Source organism: Aethina tumida, chromosome 5 (genome assembly GCF_024364675.1).
Source record: "Aethina tumida isolate Nest 87 chromosome 5, icAetTumi1.1, whole genome shotgun sequence".
NCBI lineage: Eukaryota > Metazoa > Arthropoda > Insecta > Coleoptera > Nitidulidae > Aethina > Aethina tumida.
This window is the reverse complement of record NC_065439.1, coordinates 1,257,787-1,278,672: the sequence shown is the minus strand read 5'-3', so window position 1 is coordinate 1,278,672 and position 20,886 is coordinate 1,257,787. Positions and strand designations below refer to the sequence as shown.

At 28.2% G+C, this 20,886-nt stretch overlaps 1 protein-coding gene across 29 annotated transcripts in view; it reads right to left on the bottom strand.

The window, feature by feature from the left end:
• LOC109598916 (Down syndrome cell adhesion molecule-like protein Dscam2) overlaps window positions 1–20,847 on the bottom strand; it is a 71,629-nt gene extending 50,782 nt beyond the window's left edge. For 18 of the 29 annotated variants that reach the window (XM_049967759.1, XM_049967755.1, XM_049967756.1 and 15 more), the window contains exons 1-4: window positions 20,711–20,846; window positions 12,522–12,930; window positions 11,333–11,494; window positions 7,811–7,972 (exon numbers count right to left, since the gene is read on the bottom strand). In XM_049967759.1, the coding sequence (XP_049823716.1) occupies window positions 7,811–7,972; window positions 11,333–11,494; window positions 12,522–12,885 (688 nt within the window). In that variant the 5' untranslated portion in view covers window positions 12,886–12,930; window positions 20,711–20,846. Of the gene's footprint in view, window positions 1–7,559; window positions 7,755–7,810; window positions 7,973–10,367; window positions 10,536–10,567; window positions 10,730–10,854; window positions 11,017–11,135; window positions 11,301–11,332; window positions 11,495–12,521; window positions 12,931–20,710 lie in introns of those variants that run through there. The other 11 variants (XM_049967767.1, XM_049967775.1, XM_049967763.1 and 8 more) reach the window with 10 other exon arrangements.
• Between the last annotated feature and the right edge of the window lie 39 nt (window positions 20,848–20,886).

Sequence of the window (20,886 nt, the reverse complement as noted above, 5' to 3'; positions counted from 1 at the left end):
ACAATTTTCATACAGTTCAAAACTTTTTGATGATTTTATATACAACTTAGAATGTTGTAAAACTGCTTAAGTATTTTTTATGTATATTAAAACTGTTTAAACTGTTTTGTTATGTATTTTTAAATTGTTTAAACATTACATATAATTAAGACAAATATGAAACTTCTACAATTTTCATACAGTTTAAAACTTTTTGATGGCTCTATATACAATTAAGACTGTCTTCTTGAGCATTTTTTATGTATTTTAAAACATTTTAAACAGTTCTATATGTAATCAAAACAATTATGAGACTTGTTAACAATGTTTATACAGTTTAAAATTGGTAGTGTATGCAATTATGAACATTTATAAGTAATTTTGTACAATTTCACATTTCTTAAATATTTCTGTTTACAATTTGAAACTTCCACAAACAATTTTCATACAGTTTAAACATTTTGATGACTACATACAATTAAGACAGTCTTCTTGAGCATTTTTTATGTATTTTAAAACTTTTTAAACAGTTCTATATGTAATCAAAACAATTATGAGACTTGTCAGCAATTTTTATACAGTTTAAAATTTATAAAAGTATGCAACTATGAACATTTTTAAGTAATTTTGTTCAATTTCACATTTCTTACACATTTCTGTATACAATTAAGATACAATTTGGAACTTCCACAAACAATTTTCATACAGTTTAAACATTTTGATGACTCTATATACAATTAAGACCGTCTTCTTAAGCATATTTTATGTATTTTAAAACTTTTTAAACTGTTATATATGTAATCAAAACAATTATGAGACTTGTTAGCAATTTTTAAGTAATTTTGTACAATTTTTATATATTTTTATACTTCTTGAACAATTTTTATACAGTTTAAAACCTTTTAATTATTCTATCACAATTAAGACTGTTTTGTAACAGTTCTTGAGTATTTTTAATGTATTTTAAAACTATTTAAACATTTTTGTATATTATAAAGACAACTATGAAATTTAAAATTGGGCAATTATGAATATTTTTATGCAATTTTATGCACTCTAATCTTTCTTAAACAATTCTGTTTGTAATTAGGATAGTTATAAAACTTCTTATTTAATTTTATAAGTACCGAATATTTAATTAAGACAATTTTTATAAAATTTGTAATTTGTTAATGGTACTCTATATAATAATGACATTTGTGAAACTTCTTAAGCAATTTTATACATTATAATACTTCTTAAACAATTCTATATTATATTAAAATTTTTGTGAAGCTTGTGATAATTATAGGAGTTCTTAAACAACATTCATACAGTTTCAGACTTTTTAATGGTTCTATAAACAATTAAGACTGTTACAAAACTTTTTGAGCATTATTTATGTAATTTAAAACAGTTTAAACATTATGTATGTATATGTGTAAAACTTTTGGACCTATTTTTATATATAATCGATTTGAAAGATTGTAAAGAAACAACAATTTAATATTCAAAACTGCTCTGATTATGAAGGACGTCTATTGTTTTTAGCTGAGACAATAATTACAATAAAATTCCAATTGACTGCTAGTATCATTGCAACAATAATTAATAATAATGAATGCGATAATTGCACAACAGATAAATGTACTAACACACATATTAAACCTAATTATAATGGCTTATGATTTATTAATTCGTCCACACACAATTCCTGAGCTGATCCTCAACATATTTATAAAACTCCCAAACGACTCAGTGCAGCACTTTTGCGAACTTAATCGAATCCCCGACTCCCAGACTGCAGACATGTCAACGAACCGAACTTTCGGCGCAACATGTCGCAACAGGTTGTAAATATTGAACCGGAGACCCGTACAAACATACAGACCATTTATTAATGTAATTGCTTTAGGAAAAAACTGTCCAAGTCTAGATATTAAAGGGCTTATCTCCGGACGGTTATAAAATGAGTTTAACTGATAAAATCCGTCGGTTTCAGTGGGTTAGTAGGGCCGTAAATATTTTTACGAAGAAGTTTTTTAAACAGTACGTTGATGCCTCGTGTCTTTCTCGGAGTATCACAATTAAGGCTGTTTGTTTACTTTCATTTCGGTGGCCTGAAAGCGGCTTAATTATGGCCACAAGATAAGTTACTTAGCACACATAAAGCATGATACGATTTTGCGCAGTGCACACACACAGTGTTTAGTCTCGATCACCTTCGGGCCGCACCATAAAAATATTTATGAATCGAAATAATCCGCACATGTTTAGTTTTAAAGGAGTCGGATCAATTTATACGATACGCGGACGCATCCGGTTTGTTTGTGTTAATGAATAGGGACGTGCATCGCGGATTAAAATCTCTTCGACTTCTGGAACGGTTCAGTGGGGGTTTACTTGTTCGGTGTCTATGAAGTTACATTATTCAGTTTAAAATTATGATATGTGGATTAATTACGGATTTTTTATGAAAATTTTTGAGTTTATTTTTTAAAAATTCACTGACGTATCAATTTATGATCATTAAAATTATTATTTTTTACAGGAACAAGAAGCATTAAAGAGACTCATAGTTATTGTAATAAATTGGGTTCAGTCCAGGGTGAAAATTATTATTTGATAATTCTTGATAATTCGACTTTTTCTGGAAAATCATGGATCAAGTTGTTTTATTTTTAAATACTTAACTTAACTCTGCAATAAACAAGATACACAAAAGAGATCTTTGTTCTAATTAGGAATATTATATATTCACCAATTATTTTATTTTATTTTTATTAGAATAAGTGAATATTTCATTTTTTAATACGTGTTTCAACTCTACAAAAAACACAAAATAGATAATTGTACCAATGAAAAATATTATTTTAAGTAATAATTTAACGTAATTTCATTGATAAAAATGTTAATATAAGAATAAATACAGATTTCAGTGGTTATTAATGATTAATTACTTATTTTATTTATCTAATAAACAAGAAACACAAAAGAGATAATTGTTCTAATAAAGAATATTATATATTCACCAATTATTTTATTTTATTTTTATTAGAATAAATGAATATTTTATTTTTAAACACTTGTTTTAATTCTACAACAAATAAGACACACAAAAGACATCATTATTTCAATAAAAAATATTAATTTAAGTAATAATTTAATATAATTTTACTGATAAAAGTATTAATATAAGAATAAATAAAAATATCTGTGGTTTTTAGTGATTAATTATTTATTTTATTTATCTAATAAACAAGAAGCACAAAAGAGATAATTGTTCTAATAAAGAATATTATATATTCACCAATTATTTTATTTTATTTTTATTAGAATAAATGAATTTTTTATTTTTAAATACTTGTTTTAATTCTACAACAAATAAGACACACAAAAGACATCATTATTTCAATAAAAAATATTAATATAAGTAATAATTAATATAATTTTATTGATAAAAGTATTAATATAAGAATAAATAAAAATTTCTGTGGTTATTAGTGATTAATTACTTATTTTATTTATCTAATAAACAAGAAACACAAAAGAGATAATTGTTCTAATAAAGAATATTATATATTCACCAATTATTTTATTTTATTTTTATTAGAATAAATGAATATTTTATTTTTAAACACTTGTTTTAATTCTACATCAAATAAGACACACAAAAGACATCATTATTTCAATAAAAAATATTAATTTAAGTAATAATTAATATAATTTTATTGATAAAAGTATTAATATAAGAATAAATAAAGATTTCTGTGGTTATTAGTGATTAATTACTTATTTTATTTATCTAATAAACAAGAAACACAAAAGAGATAATTGTTCTAATAAAGAATATTATATATTCACCAATTATTTTATTTTATTTTTATTAGAATAAATGAATATTTTATTTTTAAATACTTGTTTTAATTCTACAACAAATAAGACACACAAAAGACATCATTATTTCAATAAAAAATATTAATTTAAGTAATAATTTAATATAATTTTATTGATAAAAGTATTAATATAAGAATAAATAAAAATATCTGTGGTTTTTAGTGATTAATTATTTATTTTATTTATCTAATAAACAAGAAGCACAAAAGAGATAATTGTTCTAATAAAGAATATTATATATTCACCAATTATTTTATTTTATTTTTATTAGAATAAATGAATATTTTATTTTTAAATACTTGTTTTAATTCTACAACAAATAAGACACACAAAAGACATCATTATTCCAATAAAAAATATTAATTTAAGTAATAATTTTATATAATTTTATTGATAAAAGTATTAATATAAGAATAAATAAAGATTTCTGTGGTTATTAGTAATTAATTACTTATTTTATTTATCTAATAAACAAGAAACACAAAAGAGATAATTGTTCTAATAAAGAATATTATATATTCACCAATTATTTTATTTTATTTTTATTAGAATAAATGAATATTTTATTTTTAAACACTTGTTTTAATTCTACAACAAATAAGACACACAAAAGACATCATTATTTCAATAAAAAATATTAATTTAAGTAATAATTTAATATAATTTTACTGATAAAAGTATTAATATAAGAATAAATAAAAATATCTGTGGTTTTTAGTGATTAATTATTTATTTTATTTATCTAATAAACAAGAAGCACAAAAGAGATAATTGTTCTAATAAAGAATATTATATATTCACCAATTATTTTATTTTATTTTTATTAGAATAAATGAATTTTTTATTTTTAAATACTTGTTTTAATTCTACAACAAATAAGACATACAAAAGACATCATTATTTCAATAAAAAATATTAATTTAAGTAATAATTTAATATAATTTTATTGATAAAAGTATTAATATAAGAATAAATAAAGATTTCTGTGGTTATTAGTAATTAATTACTTATTTTATTTATCTAATAAACAAGAAGCACAAAAGTGATAATTGTTCTAATAAAGAATATTATATATTCACCAATTATTTTATTTTATTTTTATTAGAATAAATGAATATTTTATTTTTAAACACTTGTTTTAATTCTACAACAAATAAGACACACAAAAGACATCATTATTTCAATAAAAAATATTAATTTAAGTAATAATTTAATATAATTTTATTGATAAAAGTATTAATATAAGAATAAATAAAGATTTCTGTGGTTATTAGTGATTAATTACTTATTTTATTTATCTAATAAACAAGAAACACAAAAGAGATAATTGTTCTAATAAAGAATATTATATATTCACCAATTATTTTATTTTATTTTTATTAGAATAAATGAATATTTTATTTTTAAATACTTGTTTTAATTCTACAACAAATAAGACATACAAAAGACATCATTATACCAATAAAAAATATTAATTTAACTAATAATTTAATATAATTTTATTGGTAAAAGTATTAATATATGAATAAATAAAAATATCTGTGGTTTTTAGTGATTAATTATTTATTTTATTTATCTAATAAACAAGAAGCACAAAAGGGATAATTGTTCTAATAAAGAATATTATATATTCACCAATTATTTTATTTTATTTTTATTAGAATAAATGAATATTTTATTTTTAAATACTTGTTTTAATTCTACAACAAATAAGACACACAAAAGACATCATTATTTCAATAAAAAATATTAATTTAAGTAATAATTTAATATAATTTTATTGATAAAAGTATTAATATAAGAATAAATAAAGATTTCTGTGGTTATTAGTGATTAATTACTTATTTTATTTATCTAATAAACAAGAAACACAAAAGAGATAATTGTTCTAATAAAGAATATTATATATTCACCAATTATTTTATTTTATTTTTATTAGAATAAATGAATATTTTATTTTTAAATACTTGTTTTAATTCTACAACAAATAAGACACACAAAAGACATCATTATTTCAATAAAAAATATTAATTTAAGTAATAATTTAATATAATTTTATTGATAAAAGTATTAATATAAGAATAAATAAAAATATCTGTGGTTTTTAGTGATTAATTATTTATTTTATTTATCTAATAAACAAGAAGCACAAAAGTGATAATTGTTCTAATAAAGAATATTATATATTCACCAATTATTTTATTTTATTTTTATTAGAATAAATGAATATTTTATTTTTAAACACTTGTTTTAATTCTACAACAAATAAGACACACAAAAGACATCATTATTTCAATAAAAAATATTAATTTAAGTAATAATTTAATATAATTTTATTGATAAAAGTATTAATATAAGAATAAATAAAAATATCTGTGGTTTTTTGTGATTAATTATTTATTTTATTTATCTAATAAACAAGAAGCACAAAAGTGATAATTGTTCTAATAAAGAATATTATATATTCACCAATTATTTTATTTTATTTTTATTAGAATAAATGAATATTTTATTTTTAAACACTTGTTTTAATTCTACAACAAATAAGACACACAAAAGACATCATTATTTCAATAAAAAATATTAATTTAAGTAATAATTTAATATAATTTTATTGATAAAAGTATTAATATAAGAATAAATAAAAATATCTGTGGTTTTTTGTGATTAATTATTTATTTTATTTATCTAATAAACAAGAAGCACAAAAGAGACCATTGCTCCAATAAAAACGTTAATTGAAGTAATAATTAAATATAATTTTATTGATAAAAATATTAATAAAAGAATAAATAAATATTTCAGTGGTTATTAGTGATTAATTACTTATTTTATTTATCTAATAAACAAGAAGCACAAAAGAGATAATTGTTCTAATAGAGAATATTACATATTCACCAGTTATTGTATTTTATTTTCATAAGAATAAATGAATATTTTATTATTAAATACTTGTTTTAACTCTACAATAAACAAGACACAAAGGAGATCATTGTTCCAATAGAAAAAGTAATTTTAATGAAAATTTATTGGTATTTTGCTGAGACAAGGTGGTACTTTACCTAGGATGAATTTATTTTTTAAAGAACAACCTCAATAACGACAATTAATCCACATATTATTATTAAATTGGTTAACTTTAACTTTATAGACGTGTTCGACGTTCTATCTTATTAAATTCACCGTAATCGTCAGTCGGAGGTAAGTACTGAGTGTTCTCAGAATCCTGCCAGGACACAATCTCCACATGGTCCGAAACAAAAGAGGGTATTTGACATTTGAACACGGCCGTGTTGCCTTTGATCACGAACACGTCGTACACTTGAGCCTCATAGTACTGAGTAACAACTGAAATTTAAATGTACATTTCAGCTTTTTAAATTCCTTCCTGCTCACTACATGTATGAATGCATTGTTTATCAATGGAAATTAGTAATGCAAATGCACCAGTCGATAGAAAACTTCGTTAAAAAACAGTTTTTTTTTCTATTTGGCGTTGCATTTCCAACAATTTCATTGTTCCAATCTGAGCTAATACAACTTGTTGCGTTCACAAATCAAATGGGACTTTATCGTCGGCCGCATTGTGTACTTTAGAATTAATTTATTATTTAATCCGCACGATTGACCTGGATTCAGTTCCGCCGTTTCGTTCGATTAAACTTTTCAGACACTGGAACCCGCCGCTGGAACGCATCAAATACCAAACGTGTCGGCGACGTCCGGATCGTATTTGTAGGTGGTACCGTCGTCGGCCACCCAGGCGTCGATCTGCACGAAATCGGTGACGAAACTGGGCACCAGACACTTCAGTATGCCGGTGTTGCCCTTCAGCACGAACTCGTCGATGACGCGGCTCTGATAAAATTGTTGGACAACTGCAATGAAAGGAACTGGCGTCAGGCACTTGTGGGGGATGAGATTGAGGACGGATCGGGCAGTACGTTATGAGTACCGTAGTCGTCGTTGGGCATGTAGGTGTTTCCCTGGGTGTCCTGCCAATTCTCGACCTGCACGAAATCCGAAACGAACGATGGTACCTCGCATTTCATCACTGCCGCGTTTCCTCTGATCACGTACTCGTTGTCGGCTTCCGCCTCGTACGACTGCGCAACAACTAGACATTTGCTAAGTTAGTAAGGATTTTTATAAAGTACATAAAAATTAGAGTACTGAATAACAAGGAAAGAGTACTACAGTATTTTTAAAGCTTGAGAGTACCACAGTACTTCATAAAATACTTCAGATAGTTTAGAAGCTAGAAGAAGCTTGAATTTTATGATCACCTTAGGAACTCCAGAAGCACTGAAGAAAAGGGACAGAGTACTACAGTACGTATTAGATATTTTAGAAGCAATAGTAGAAACTTTCAATTTTACGGAATTATTTAAAGAAGTATCAGAAAATCAGAAAAGATCTTAATAATACAGGAAGAGTACCACGGTACTTCTAAAAGCTAGAAAAAAGTTCGAAAAACATCTGAATAGTAGAAGAGTACCAGGGTACTATATTTTACAAAAATCTTTGATAAACGTATTAAGTACTCTAAAGTCCAAAAAAAATTGGTACACACTTAAACACACTGGTACTTGAATTGAAAAATTGAATCTTTTATCAGAAAGTTCTGAATAATACAACGAGAGTACCGCAGTACCTCTTAAAATATATCATAGAAGCTATAAAACTCAATACTCTTTAAAAAAGCATATCAGGAACTCTAGGAGGTGGAAGATGGGAATAATAAAAGTACTATAGTACTTTTGAAAAAAATATTAAGTATTCTAAACTCTAAAAAAAAAGGCTGAATTTTATGGTACTGTTTAAAAATCATGACAGGTACTGTAGAAGTTAGAAAAGGTATTGAATTTTATGCAAGTTTTTGTAAAACATATGAGACGACCCTATAAGCTAGAAATATTTTATGGTATCCTTTAAAAATATATATCAAAGGCTTTGGAAACTAAATAATACGAGATGAGTACCACAGTACTTCTTAAAACATATTATATCCTTTAAAAGCTAAAAAAATCTTGATTTTTACAGTACTCAAGAACTCTAGAATGTAAAAGATCTGAATAACTGAATAAGAGGGTAACTACAGTACTTCTTAATAATTAAATTTTATAGAAATGTTTGAAGAACATATTAAGTACTCTAAAATCCGTAAGAAAACTAAATTTTTTGGTATTTTTAAGAAAACACGACAAGTACTTTTGAAGCTAGAAAATAGCTAGAATTTGTACGGTACTTATAAAGAAGTTTCGAAGCGTTTTGAATAACAGAAAAAAATACCACACAGTACATATAAACTGAATTTTACGGAAGACTAGAAGTTAGAAAAAATTAAAATTTACAGTATTCTTTACAAAGTATATCAGGAACTTTAGAAGGAGGAAGATCCAAATATCAGAAGAGTAATATAGTACTTCTTAATATTTAAATTTTACAGAAATCTTTGAATTACATATCAGATACTCTAAACTCTGAAGAAAAAAAACAGAATTTTTCGGTACTCTTTGAAAAACATGACAGGTACTCTAGAAGTTAGAATATAGTCTTCTATCAGATAACCCATAAATTAGAAAAATGTTATGGTATTCATTAAAAAATATATCAGAGACTTTGGAAACTACAAGCTCTTAATAATGCAGGAAGAGTACCATAGTACTTCATAAAACATATCAGGTCCTTAAATGCTAAAAAAATCTTGAATTTTAGAGTACTCCGGTCAGTACTAGAAGGTAAAAAATCTGAATAACGGAAGAGTAGTACTACAGTACTTCAGAAGCTAGAATTTAAATAATGACAAAGAATACCATATAGTAATTCTCATAAATTGAATTTTCTCTAAAAAGTAGGAAAAAATTAAAATTTACAGTACTTAGGACAGTACCAGAAAGTAAAAAATCTGAATAACGGAAGAGAGGTACTACAGTACTTCTTAATAATTAAATTTTAGAGAAATGTTTGAAGAACCTATTAAGTACTCTATAATATTTAAAAAAGACTGAATTTCTTGGTACTTTTTAAAAACATGACAGGTACTCTTGAAGCTATAAAATAGCTAGAATTTGTACTCTTTAAAAAACTCTAGAAGCTAGAAATTTGCAATGAATTTTTTGGTTTAAGTACTACACTAATTCACCAAAACTACTGAATAACTCCTTCTTTGCTATTCATGTATGTCTCAAATTCGTTCACACATTCAAAAACTTCCTTGCTAACTTAGCAACATCGAAAAACCGTTTAATAGCGATCTTGAACTTGCGTGTAATACGATATTTTGTAGCATATGGACCTTTAACATGTGTTTGGAATCTTGGGAACGCCAGTAGCTGATTTATTACAGTCATGTTTGTGTTTATTTTAATAAGATATGAGACCATGTACGAGATTAACTGTGGTACCACTTCGGTAACCCGTTTCCGCAACACGTTAACCACAAAACTGATAACACGTATAAATAAATTGGACGATCTGGAACACCCCCGCGGTCGGTACCGCAGCCGTACCGTAATCGCTGTTGTCGTCGTACATGTGCGTGCGGCCGTCGCTATCGATCCACGCGTCGATCTGTATGAAATCCGCGACAAAACTCGGTATCTTGCACTTCATGACGGCTGCATTGCCTCTAATAACGTACTCGTTCTCGGCCTCGGTCACATAGTACTGCGACACAACTACAAACAATTAGGTGGCGTGTTAATTTTACCGTAATCGTCCGAGGGTTTCAGTACTTTGCCCGAATCATCGATCCAGGCGTCTACTTGAACGAAATCGGCCACGAACGAGGGTATGCTGCACTTTAGTACCGCCGTGTTGCCTCGTATCACGTACTCGGTCAGGATTTCGGCTTTGTAAAACTGATTGACGACTGAAACGACCAGTAAAATAGGCTTAATTCAATAATAAGATCATAAGGGCAACAACTCAGTCAATCAGTCAATCAATTGGAAATCTGGAGCCTCCACTTTGCTCACTGATGTTAGATTAAATTACCGTAGTTGTTATTGTATGAGTACTCGGTGCCGTCCGAAGCTACCCAAGCTTCGACACGCACAAAGTCGGCTACGAACGACGGTATGTTACATTTCAAGACGGCCGTGTTGCCCCTTATCACGTACTCAGACACCACTTCGGCCTCGTAATACTGATTGACAACTGGAAACAAAGTGGGTCAGGTGAACGTCAGTATTCTTGGACATCCGCTAGAGACCGCCATCCGTGGAACCACCAGGGGAGGGACCAAATTAGTTCTTTGACAGGCAATTGAAGATTACCATAAGTACTATCGTTCATGTCGTAGGTGTGACCCTCTGTATCTATCCACGAGATAACGTTAACAAAATCGGCGACGAACGACGGTATGGAACACTTCAAAACGGCCGCGTTCCCACGGATGACGTACTCGTTGTTCACCTCCGCCTGGTAAAACTGCTGGACGACTGAAAAAGGGCACAACAATTGAAATGAGTACCGTCCGGGCCGCCTGGATAGAAATTCTCGTTTTGGTCCGTGTGCCACGAGACGACCGTCACGAAATCGGCCACGAACGACGGCACCTGACACTTCAGTATGGCGGCGTTGCCTCTGATCGCGTACTCCTTGTTCACGTCCGTGTCGTAGTACTGGTTTACGACTGAAATGCACCATTAAGGGCGTAAACAAGTCGCCTAATTAAAAACGTCATTTGCACGCAACCAATCGATAACAAATGTTTCCCCTGTAAGAGAACGTTTTGGGAAGGGCGAAGGTGCGAGGGTGGCACAAAAATACACCAAACAATCTATTGATAGACTCCCGATTTGTGCCATCCTTGTACCCTTGCCGTTCCACAAAGTTATACAAGTGAAGAGCTCGTATCCGTTAATTACGAATCTTGAATGTAAATTGATTCATTTTCAATTAACAATGTGATCCGTTCATGAAGATTTATGCGTGGTTAATTATTCAATCAATGTCAGCCTTAACGTTCCTAGTAATTGATGTGTACTTGTGTTGTGTATGATTAATACGCCTTCTTTACTGGCTACATTTTGATAATCATAATCATTTTACCCCGAAATGATCAACGGACTGCTTTGTTATGAATAATTCAGTTGGTTTGTTGCTGGGGCAGGTGAAACCATTATAATTATCAAATCAATACTCATTTTTCCTAATTAATTTGTGTTTACCACCAGTGGGTGAACCACCGATTAAATATTAATCCATCTTGGGCAACCACACCAAAATTGTGTCTCTGGTCTTGAATGGGGACACATCGATTTGAAAATTGCTTTACAAAACTGGAACACTCCATTATTTAAGTGCTCCAGTTTAATTGGAACGTTCACGTTCGTTTTTAACGATAAAAGCAGATACGAAACCTTCACATAACTTGATTTACCCCTGATAAGTAGGGGTTGGCTCAAATTTATAATGTTGATGGTCTGTGGTGATCGTGTGAGTGTTGGTTGACTCTTAGTGAGGCAGAAATTTTCATAAATTTTCATCATTCCCTCCAATTAAAGAAAATTTGTATGGCAGTACCACCATGGCAATTTTGCCACTACAAAATAAATCTTGACACTTATTGGTCAATGGTACTAGAATCTACTGGTCCAAACGATCACCGCCAGTACCACAGTAAGTACCACAACGGCCATACAAACAAAGCAACCAACCTGCTCTGACGTTAACATCCCTGGACCTTATAGAACCAACACCGTTTTGTGCCAAGCAAGAATAGACCTGGGCATGAACCTCCTGCCTGTAGTCCTCGGCCCTGAAAGGCGGGAACACCAGGTTGCCGTTGGACAGCACCTGCCTGAGTCCGGGCACGTCTCCCACGGCGGTGCCGTCAGATCTAACCCATATGATGTCCGGTTGGGGCTTGCCTCGGGCGCTGCACTCGACGACGGCGCCGGTGGTGTTGGAGAAGTCGATGCGGTTGAGGGGCTCGCGCAGGAAGACGGGACCGGCGGTGTCGTCCTCGGCGGCCAGGGCCGGTCCGAGGACGAGGAGGCACGCGAACAACGTCGCGTACATGACTGGGGATGCTGATGCGACGCGGATATTCGACGACACCACGACCTGGAACAGATAATCTAGGGTTAATCGAAATAATGAATTTTTCTGAAGTATTCTCAAATGGGATTTTAAAATATTTACCAAAAAGTCATATTCACATTTGGAAACACAATTTTGGCCATATAGATAGATCAATATGTGCTCCCATGTAGTCAAATTTCTTTATGTAGAAATTCTTGACACTTGAAAACATATATCTGTATAAATTATGTTTTTGACACGTGGAGACATATATGGGTCTGTAAAAGCCGCAGCTTTGAAGACGATTTGAAATTTACTTAAATTATAGTAAGTATACAGACGAAGACTTCTGTGATTATAAAAATTGTTATAAAAATATTTTTATAGATCAGTATATTCTTCTATGTACTTCAATTTCCTTAAATATGTGTATTGGATATCTGGAGATACATTTTGATCTGTATAAACTATGTTTCGATGAAAATTTGAATTTTTTTCTATAATTTAAAAATTAGCTGGCTAAATACAGATCACTATGAGCTTCTAGGTAGAAAAATTTCCTTATGTAAAAGTTATTGGCATGAGGAAACATATATGAGTCTGTAAAAGCCGCAGCTTTGAAGACGATTTGAAATTTACTTAAATTATAGAAAGTATACAGACGAAGACTTCTGTAATTATAAAAATTCTTATAAAAATATTTTTATAAATCAGTATATTCTTCTATGTACTCCAATTTCCTTAAATATGTGTATTGGACATCTGTAGATACATTTTTATCTGTACAAACTATGTTTTGATGAAAATTTTATTTTTTTTCTATAATTTAAAAATTAGCTGACTAAAAACATATCATTATGAGATTTTAGGTAGTAAACTTTCCTTATGTAAAAATTTTTAATACGTGGAGACATATATGGGCCTGTAAAAGTCGTAACTTTGAAGACGATTTGAAATTTACTTAAATTATAGTAAGTATACAGACGAAGATTTCTGTGATTATAAAAATTTTTATAAAAATATTTTTATAGATCAGTATATTCTTCTATGTACTCCAATTTCCTTAAATATGTGTATTGGACATCTGGAGATACATTTTGATCTGTATAAACTATGTTTTCATGAAAATTTGATTTTTTTTCTATAATTTAAAAATTAGCTGACTAAAAACATATCATTATGAGCTTTTAGGCAGTAAACTTTCTTTATGTAAAAATTTTTAATACGTGGAGACATATATGGGCCTGTAAAAGTCGCAACTTTGAAGACGATTTGAAATTTACTTAAATTATAGTAAGTATACAGACGAAGACTTCTGTAATTAAAAAAATTCTTATAAAAATATTTTTATAGATCAGTATATTCTTCTATGTACTCCAATTTCCTTAAATATGTCTATTGGACATCTGTAGATACATTTTTATCTGTACAAACTATGTTTTGATGAAAATTTGAATTTTTTTTTATAATTTAAAAAATAGCTGGCTAAATACAGATCATTATGAGCTCCTAGGTAGTAAACTTTCCTTATGTAAAAATTTTTAATACGTGGAGACATATATGGGCCTGTAAAAGCCGCAACTTTGAAGACGATTTGAAATTTACTTAAATTATAGAAAGTATACAGACGAAGATTTCTGTAATTATAAAAATTTTTATAAAAATATTTTTATAGATCAGTATATTCTTCTATGTACTCCAATTTCCTTAAATATGTGTATTGGACATCTGGAGATACATTTTGATCTGTATAAACTATGTTTTCATGAAAATTTGATTTTTTTTCTATAATTTAAAAATTAGCTGACTAAAAACATATCATTATGAGCTTTTAGGCAGTAAACTTTCTTTATGTAAAAATTTTTAATACGTGGAGACATATATGGGCCTGTAAAAGTCGCAACTTTGAAGACGATTTGAAATTTACTTAAATTATAGTAAGTATACAGACGAAGACTTCTGTAATTAAAAAAATTCTTATAAAAATATTTTTATAGATCAGTATATTCTTCTATGTACTCCAATTTCCTTAAATATGTCTATTGGACATCTGTAGATACATTTTTATCTGTACAAACTATGTTTTGATGAAAATTTGAATTTTTTTTTATAATTTAAAAATTAGCTGACTAAAAACATATCATTATGAGCTTTTAGGTAGTAAACTTTCCTTATGTAAAAATTTTTAATACGTGGAGACATATATGGGCCTGTAAAAGTCGCAACTTTGAAGACGATTTGAAATTTACTTAAATTATAGTAAGTATACAGACGAAGATTTCTGTGATTATAAAAATTTTTATAAAAATATTTTTATAGATCAGTATATTCTTCTATGTACTCCAATTTCCTTAAATATGTGTATTGGACATCTGGAGATACATTTTGATCTGTATAAACTATGTTTTCATGAAAATTTGATTTTTTTTCTATAATTTAAAAATTAGCTGACTAAAAACATATCATTATGAGCTTTTAGGCAGTAAACTTTCTTTATGTAAAAATTTTTAATACGTGGAGACATATATGGGCCTGTAAAAGTCGCAACTTTGAAGACGATTTGAAATTTACTTAAATTATAGTAAGTATACAGACGAAGACTTCTGTAATTAAAAAAATTCTTATAAAAATATTTTTATAGATCAGTATATTCTTCTATGTACTCCAATTTCCTTAAATATGTGTATTGGACATCTGTAGATACATTTTTATCTGTACAAACTATGTTTTGATGAAAATTTGAATTTTTTTCTATAATTTAAAAAATAGCTGGCTAAATACAGATCATTATGAGCTCCTAGGTAGAAAAAATTTCCTTACGTAAAAGTTTTTGACACGAGGAAACATATATGGGTCTGAAAAAACCGCAGCTTTGAAGACGATTTGAAATTTACTTAAATTATAGAAGGTATACAGACGAAGACTTCTGTGATTATAAAAATTCTTATAAAAATATTTCTATAGATCAGTATATTCTTCTATGTACTCCAATTTCCTTATATAGGTGTATTGGACATCTGGAGATATATTTTGATCTATATAAACTATGTTTTGATGAAAATTTGAATTTGGAGACATATATGGGTCTATAGAAGCCGCAGCTTTGAAGACTAAGACTTCTATTATTGTAAAAGTTCTTATAAAAAAGTTTTTACAGATGATGATAATATTAGTATTAGATATCTGAAGACATATTTTAGTGTATAGCGACTGTACTTCTGGTTAAAAAGTTTTCTATGATATAAAAGAATCTTAATAAAAAAGTTTATGCATATCAAATCAATTTTTTACTGACATCTCGAAAACCTTGGATCAAAATATCACTAATACATGTTAAAAACCTGTAAATTGGTGTTGTTAAGACGACAACAACCTCACCAATCAATACGACCGGAAGCACGAACCATGGTAAAATAAATACAATGGACAACATAAAGCCATCATGGCGTGACGACCACGTTTAACAGTCGCATTTTATTTCGTGCGGCGACCAAATCGCATTAATCGAAATCGCCGAAGCTCCACAAGTGAACTTGTCCACTACACGTAATCGTACACGTCTATAACTCAGATTAGCGGTCAGGTTTTAAACGGACGTTCATTCTCCAAGATGAAACCACCCTAAATGGTTTGCTATTTAGCTGTGCTGAATAAAAATGGTGGTCGTGAGGCAAGACTGTGAACGATGTGCATGGTTACTTTGTCCCCCTTGTACCTTGCATCGTTGACCCACATGCGTGCACAAAGGGTCCCCGAGGGCTGTTACACCCTCCCCCGTCACTCTATCCCGCCAGCCTGTCTATCTTTAGCGTCCACGTCCAGATGCTTTGCTTGCTTTTTAATTCGCCCTGCACGGTTGGAAGCTGATTGCGACATTCACTGAGACCATCATTTTGTTGATGTTGATGGATAATTGTGGTGTTATTCTAAGTAAACTTATATTTATTAGCAGTCAATGTATTACAGTAGTAATACTTGCTATTTTGTACAAAGAAATTACTGTGGTATTAGTGTGGTAACAATGGGGGAAGTCCCGGAGGCTATTAACGCAAATTTAACGCATCATGCCCCCGAAAATAAACAAATTATTATGTGTGGGACTAATTTAAGTCTTTTAGTAGTTACTTACTCATATTGTTCATTGTTGTAACAACTTAATGAAGGCTCCAAAAAAGGCCCAGTCAATAAATCCATAAATATAATTTTATTTTTACAGTTATTTCATAATTATTGTATAAACAGAAGTTGTTTATGAATGTGTGGCTTTCGTGTTTCCTCACTCCCAATAATTAAAACAATAATAAATCCGACGTGCACATTAAATATTAAAATTAATGCCCCCAGACATTGTGTCAAGTGAGTCATTACACTTCGGGCATTTTTACGTTAGATGATGATATTTAATTCATGGAAAACATTATTAATAATGTATTCGAGTGATCGACCTGCCACGTAAAGTTCTTGGATCTTTGCTTCGGTGCATCTTAAATATAAATAGACAAAACTGACTAAAAATATAGCTTGAGTCTGAAGTTTTATCAAAAAAAAAAAAAAATACAAATAAACGTTTGTTAAAGGTTTAACGGACCAGATTGGACAAAAATTGTTTATGTATTTATCATTGGATGATGCAGTATGCCAAAAATAGATTTTGATTTGTGCAAACAGAACCAGTTATGTTATGTGGGTTAGGATTTATTGGCAAATTCGTTCAATTCCACTAGTAAACTGTAACTTACTCAATTTAAGTAGTTTACAGATAAAATTTATTATTTTTATCTACACTAATTATTTTAATTATTACCAATTAGGCAACAAAAAACAAATACACTCTGTGTATTAGTGTGTGTTAATAGTATAATGATTTACATAAATAAACAATTCGTAATAGCCATATTAGTAAATCCAGAGCAAATATTGGCCGACCAAATAAAGTGATAACTTTAATATTTGCTTAGGTATGTATTGGAGCACCTGTTTTCTGTCCCTGTACACCCACTACAATAACACCTTGTGTCAATGTGATTTACTGTGCCCATTATTAAACAACAATAATAAAGTCACTAAGTTGCACCAGGTTATATTTAAAACGTTGTGACGAAATTGTTAATTGCAGTTTCTTTCCTTGGTAATTATTTTAATAAATATTTAAAGTTTAGCAAATCGGATAATTATGGTAAATCTAATTTTGCAACAGGAAAAACTTGCTATAATAATTTTTACTGTGGCGGAATAAATTGGTAATGATTAATGTACGTTCACTTTCTTGTAATTAATTTATTTACGTTTATTCTCTTTCATATGATCTAAATTAATGTATATTCTCTTTCAGATTAATCAACCTAACAATAATTTATATTTAAGAACACTTTTAAACTAGCAATATTAATTTATTGTTTATATTTGAAAAATTTATTTTGTAACTCGAATTTCTTAAGTAATTTCGTGTAAATTAATTCATATTATCAAATTCAATATTCTCTCTCATATAATCAAATTCAATGTTTTATTTTCATAATAAAAAATTGTTTAACTTAAAATATGATTTTATGAAAATTGAAATATATTCTCTTTCGTATGAAATAGATTAATCTATATTCTCTTTCAGTTTAATCAACGTAACAATAATTTATATTTAAGAAAATTAAATACTTTTAAACAGACAATATTAATTTATTGTTTATATTTGAAAAAATTATTTTCTAATTCGAATTTCTTAAGTAATTTCGTGTAAATTAATTAACAATTTTCTTTCATATTATCAAATTCAATATTTTATTTTCATGCTAATAAAAAATTTTTTAACTTAAATATATAATTTTAACATCAGAATAAATTTTATGAAAATTGAAATATATTCTCTTTCATAAGGACTAGTTTAATGTATATTCTCTTTCAGTTTAATCAACCTAACATTAAAGCAATAAAATAAAGTTTTTTATTTTTATGTTAAAATTTACAAATCTAACTTGAAGCACAAAAATATTTAAAAGATCCGTATAAATTTTATAAAAATTTATGTTTATCCTCTTTTATTTGATCACCAAAGCAATAAAATTTTTGAACTGAATGTTTTAATTTATTATTTTTATGTTAAAATTTACAAATTTAACTTGAAGCACAGAAATGTTTAAAATACTCGTACAAATTTTATAAAAATTGATGTTTATTCTCTTTCATTTGATCGACAAAGCAATAAAATTACAGAACTGAAAGTTTTAATTTATTGTCTCTATCTTAAAATTTACAAATCTTGAAGCACTAAAATGTTTAAAATATACGTATAAATTTTATAAAAATTTGTTTTTATTCTCTTTCATTTGATCGCCAAAGCAATAAAATTTATGAACTGAATGTTTTAATTTATTGTTTCTATATTAAAATTTACAAATCTAACTTGAAGCACAGAAATGTTTAAAATTTTCGAACAAATTTTGTAAAAATTGATGTTTATTCTCTTTCATTTGTTCATCAAAGCAATAAAATTCCTGAACTGAAAGTTATAATTTATTATTTTTATCTTAAAATTTACAAATCTAACTTGAAGCACAGAAATGTTTAAAATTCTCGTACAAATTTTATAAAAATTGATGTTTATTCTCTTTCATTTGATCGTCAAAGCAATAAAATTCCAGGACTGAAAGTTTTAATTTATTGTTTTTATTTTAATATTTACAAATCTAACTTGAAGCACGGAAATGTTTAAAATATCCGTATAAATTTTATGAAAATTGATGTTTATTCCCTTTCATTTGATCTTCAAAGCAATAAAATTCCTGGACTGAAAATTTTAATTTATTGTCTTTATCTTAAAATTTACAAATCTAACTTGAAGCACAAAAATATTTAAAGTATAAATTTTATAAAAATTGATTTTTATTCTCTTTCATTTGATCGTTAAATCAATAAAATTCCTGTACTGAAAATTTTAAATTACTGTTTTTATCTTAAAATTTACAAATCTAATTTGAAGCACAAATATTTTTAAAATCCGTATAATTTTATAAAAATTGATGTGTATTCTCTTTCATTTGATCGTAGATCATCAAAGTAATAATATAAAAAATGCTGAACTGAAAACTTTAATTTAGAATACATCATTATAAAATATAAATTGAACTGTAAAGCAAGAAAAATTTACTGGGATTAATTTTACAACGTTAAATAAATTAAATGAAAATTAGTAATTCAATAATTTGATTTTAAGAAAAAGTTACAGACAATATTATGTTTATGTAAAAATAAAAAAGCTGAATTTATATTTTGTGTAAACACAAATAAAAAATTTTAAACAAAAAACATTATTTTAAAATTCGCAGATTAAAACTAGTTGTAACAATGTTTATATTATCGGAATAAATTAATAATAATAAATGCAAATCTACTTTCATTTCGGTGGGTTCTTAAAATGCGGCGATTTTCTTGAAATTCACAGGTAAAAATCAGTGCGTGTTAAACTTATTCTTTCATCGGATAAGATTAAAAGAAGGTAGAAAACGTCTTGGTAACCAGGAGCAGGTGGTCGGAACAGCTGCAGTACCATTCCCGACCTATCGGTCAGAACCACATTTCGCATTTATAATTCCCTTCGTTTAAAAAATGTTAAAAACACATCTAGTAAATTAACTAGTAACACAGGAAGTCGTCAATGAATTAATAGACGAAACATTTATCGAAAATAATGTTAATCCGATAACCCCGTAACCGTCGTGCCTTTTAATAACATCGCGTACGCGAAACCGGCAGTCACAAAAACCCCCCAGTTTCCACCCCTCATCAAACCTAACGTATTAAATTAATAGCAACCAAAAGCGACACTTACAACAACAACAACAACAACACGAACAGAACTTCTTCGTTTAATTACAACTCACACTCACTATGAGAAAACACAACGATCGCGGATTTCAGTTAAATTCCGGTGGGATGACACATACCCGCACACTGGAAACTGAAGACAAAATCAACTGGACGCAACGCCTTTAACGAGCATGGGCG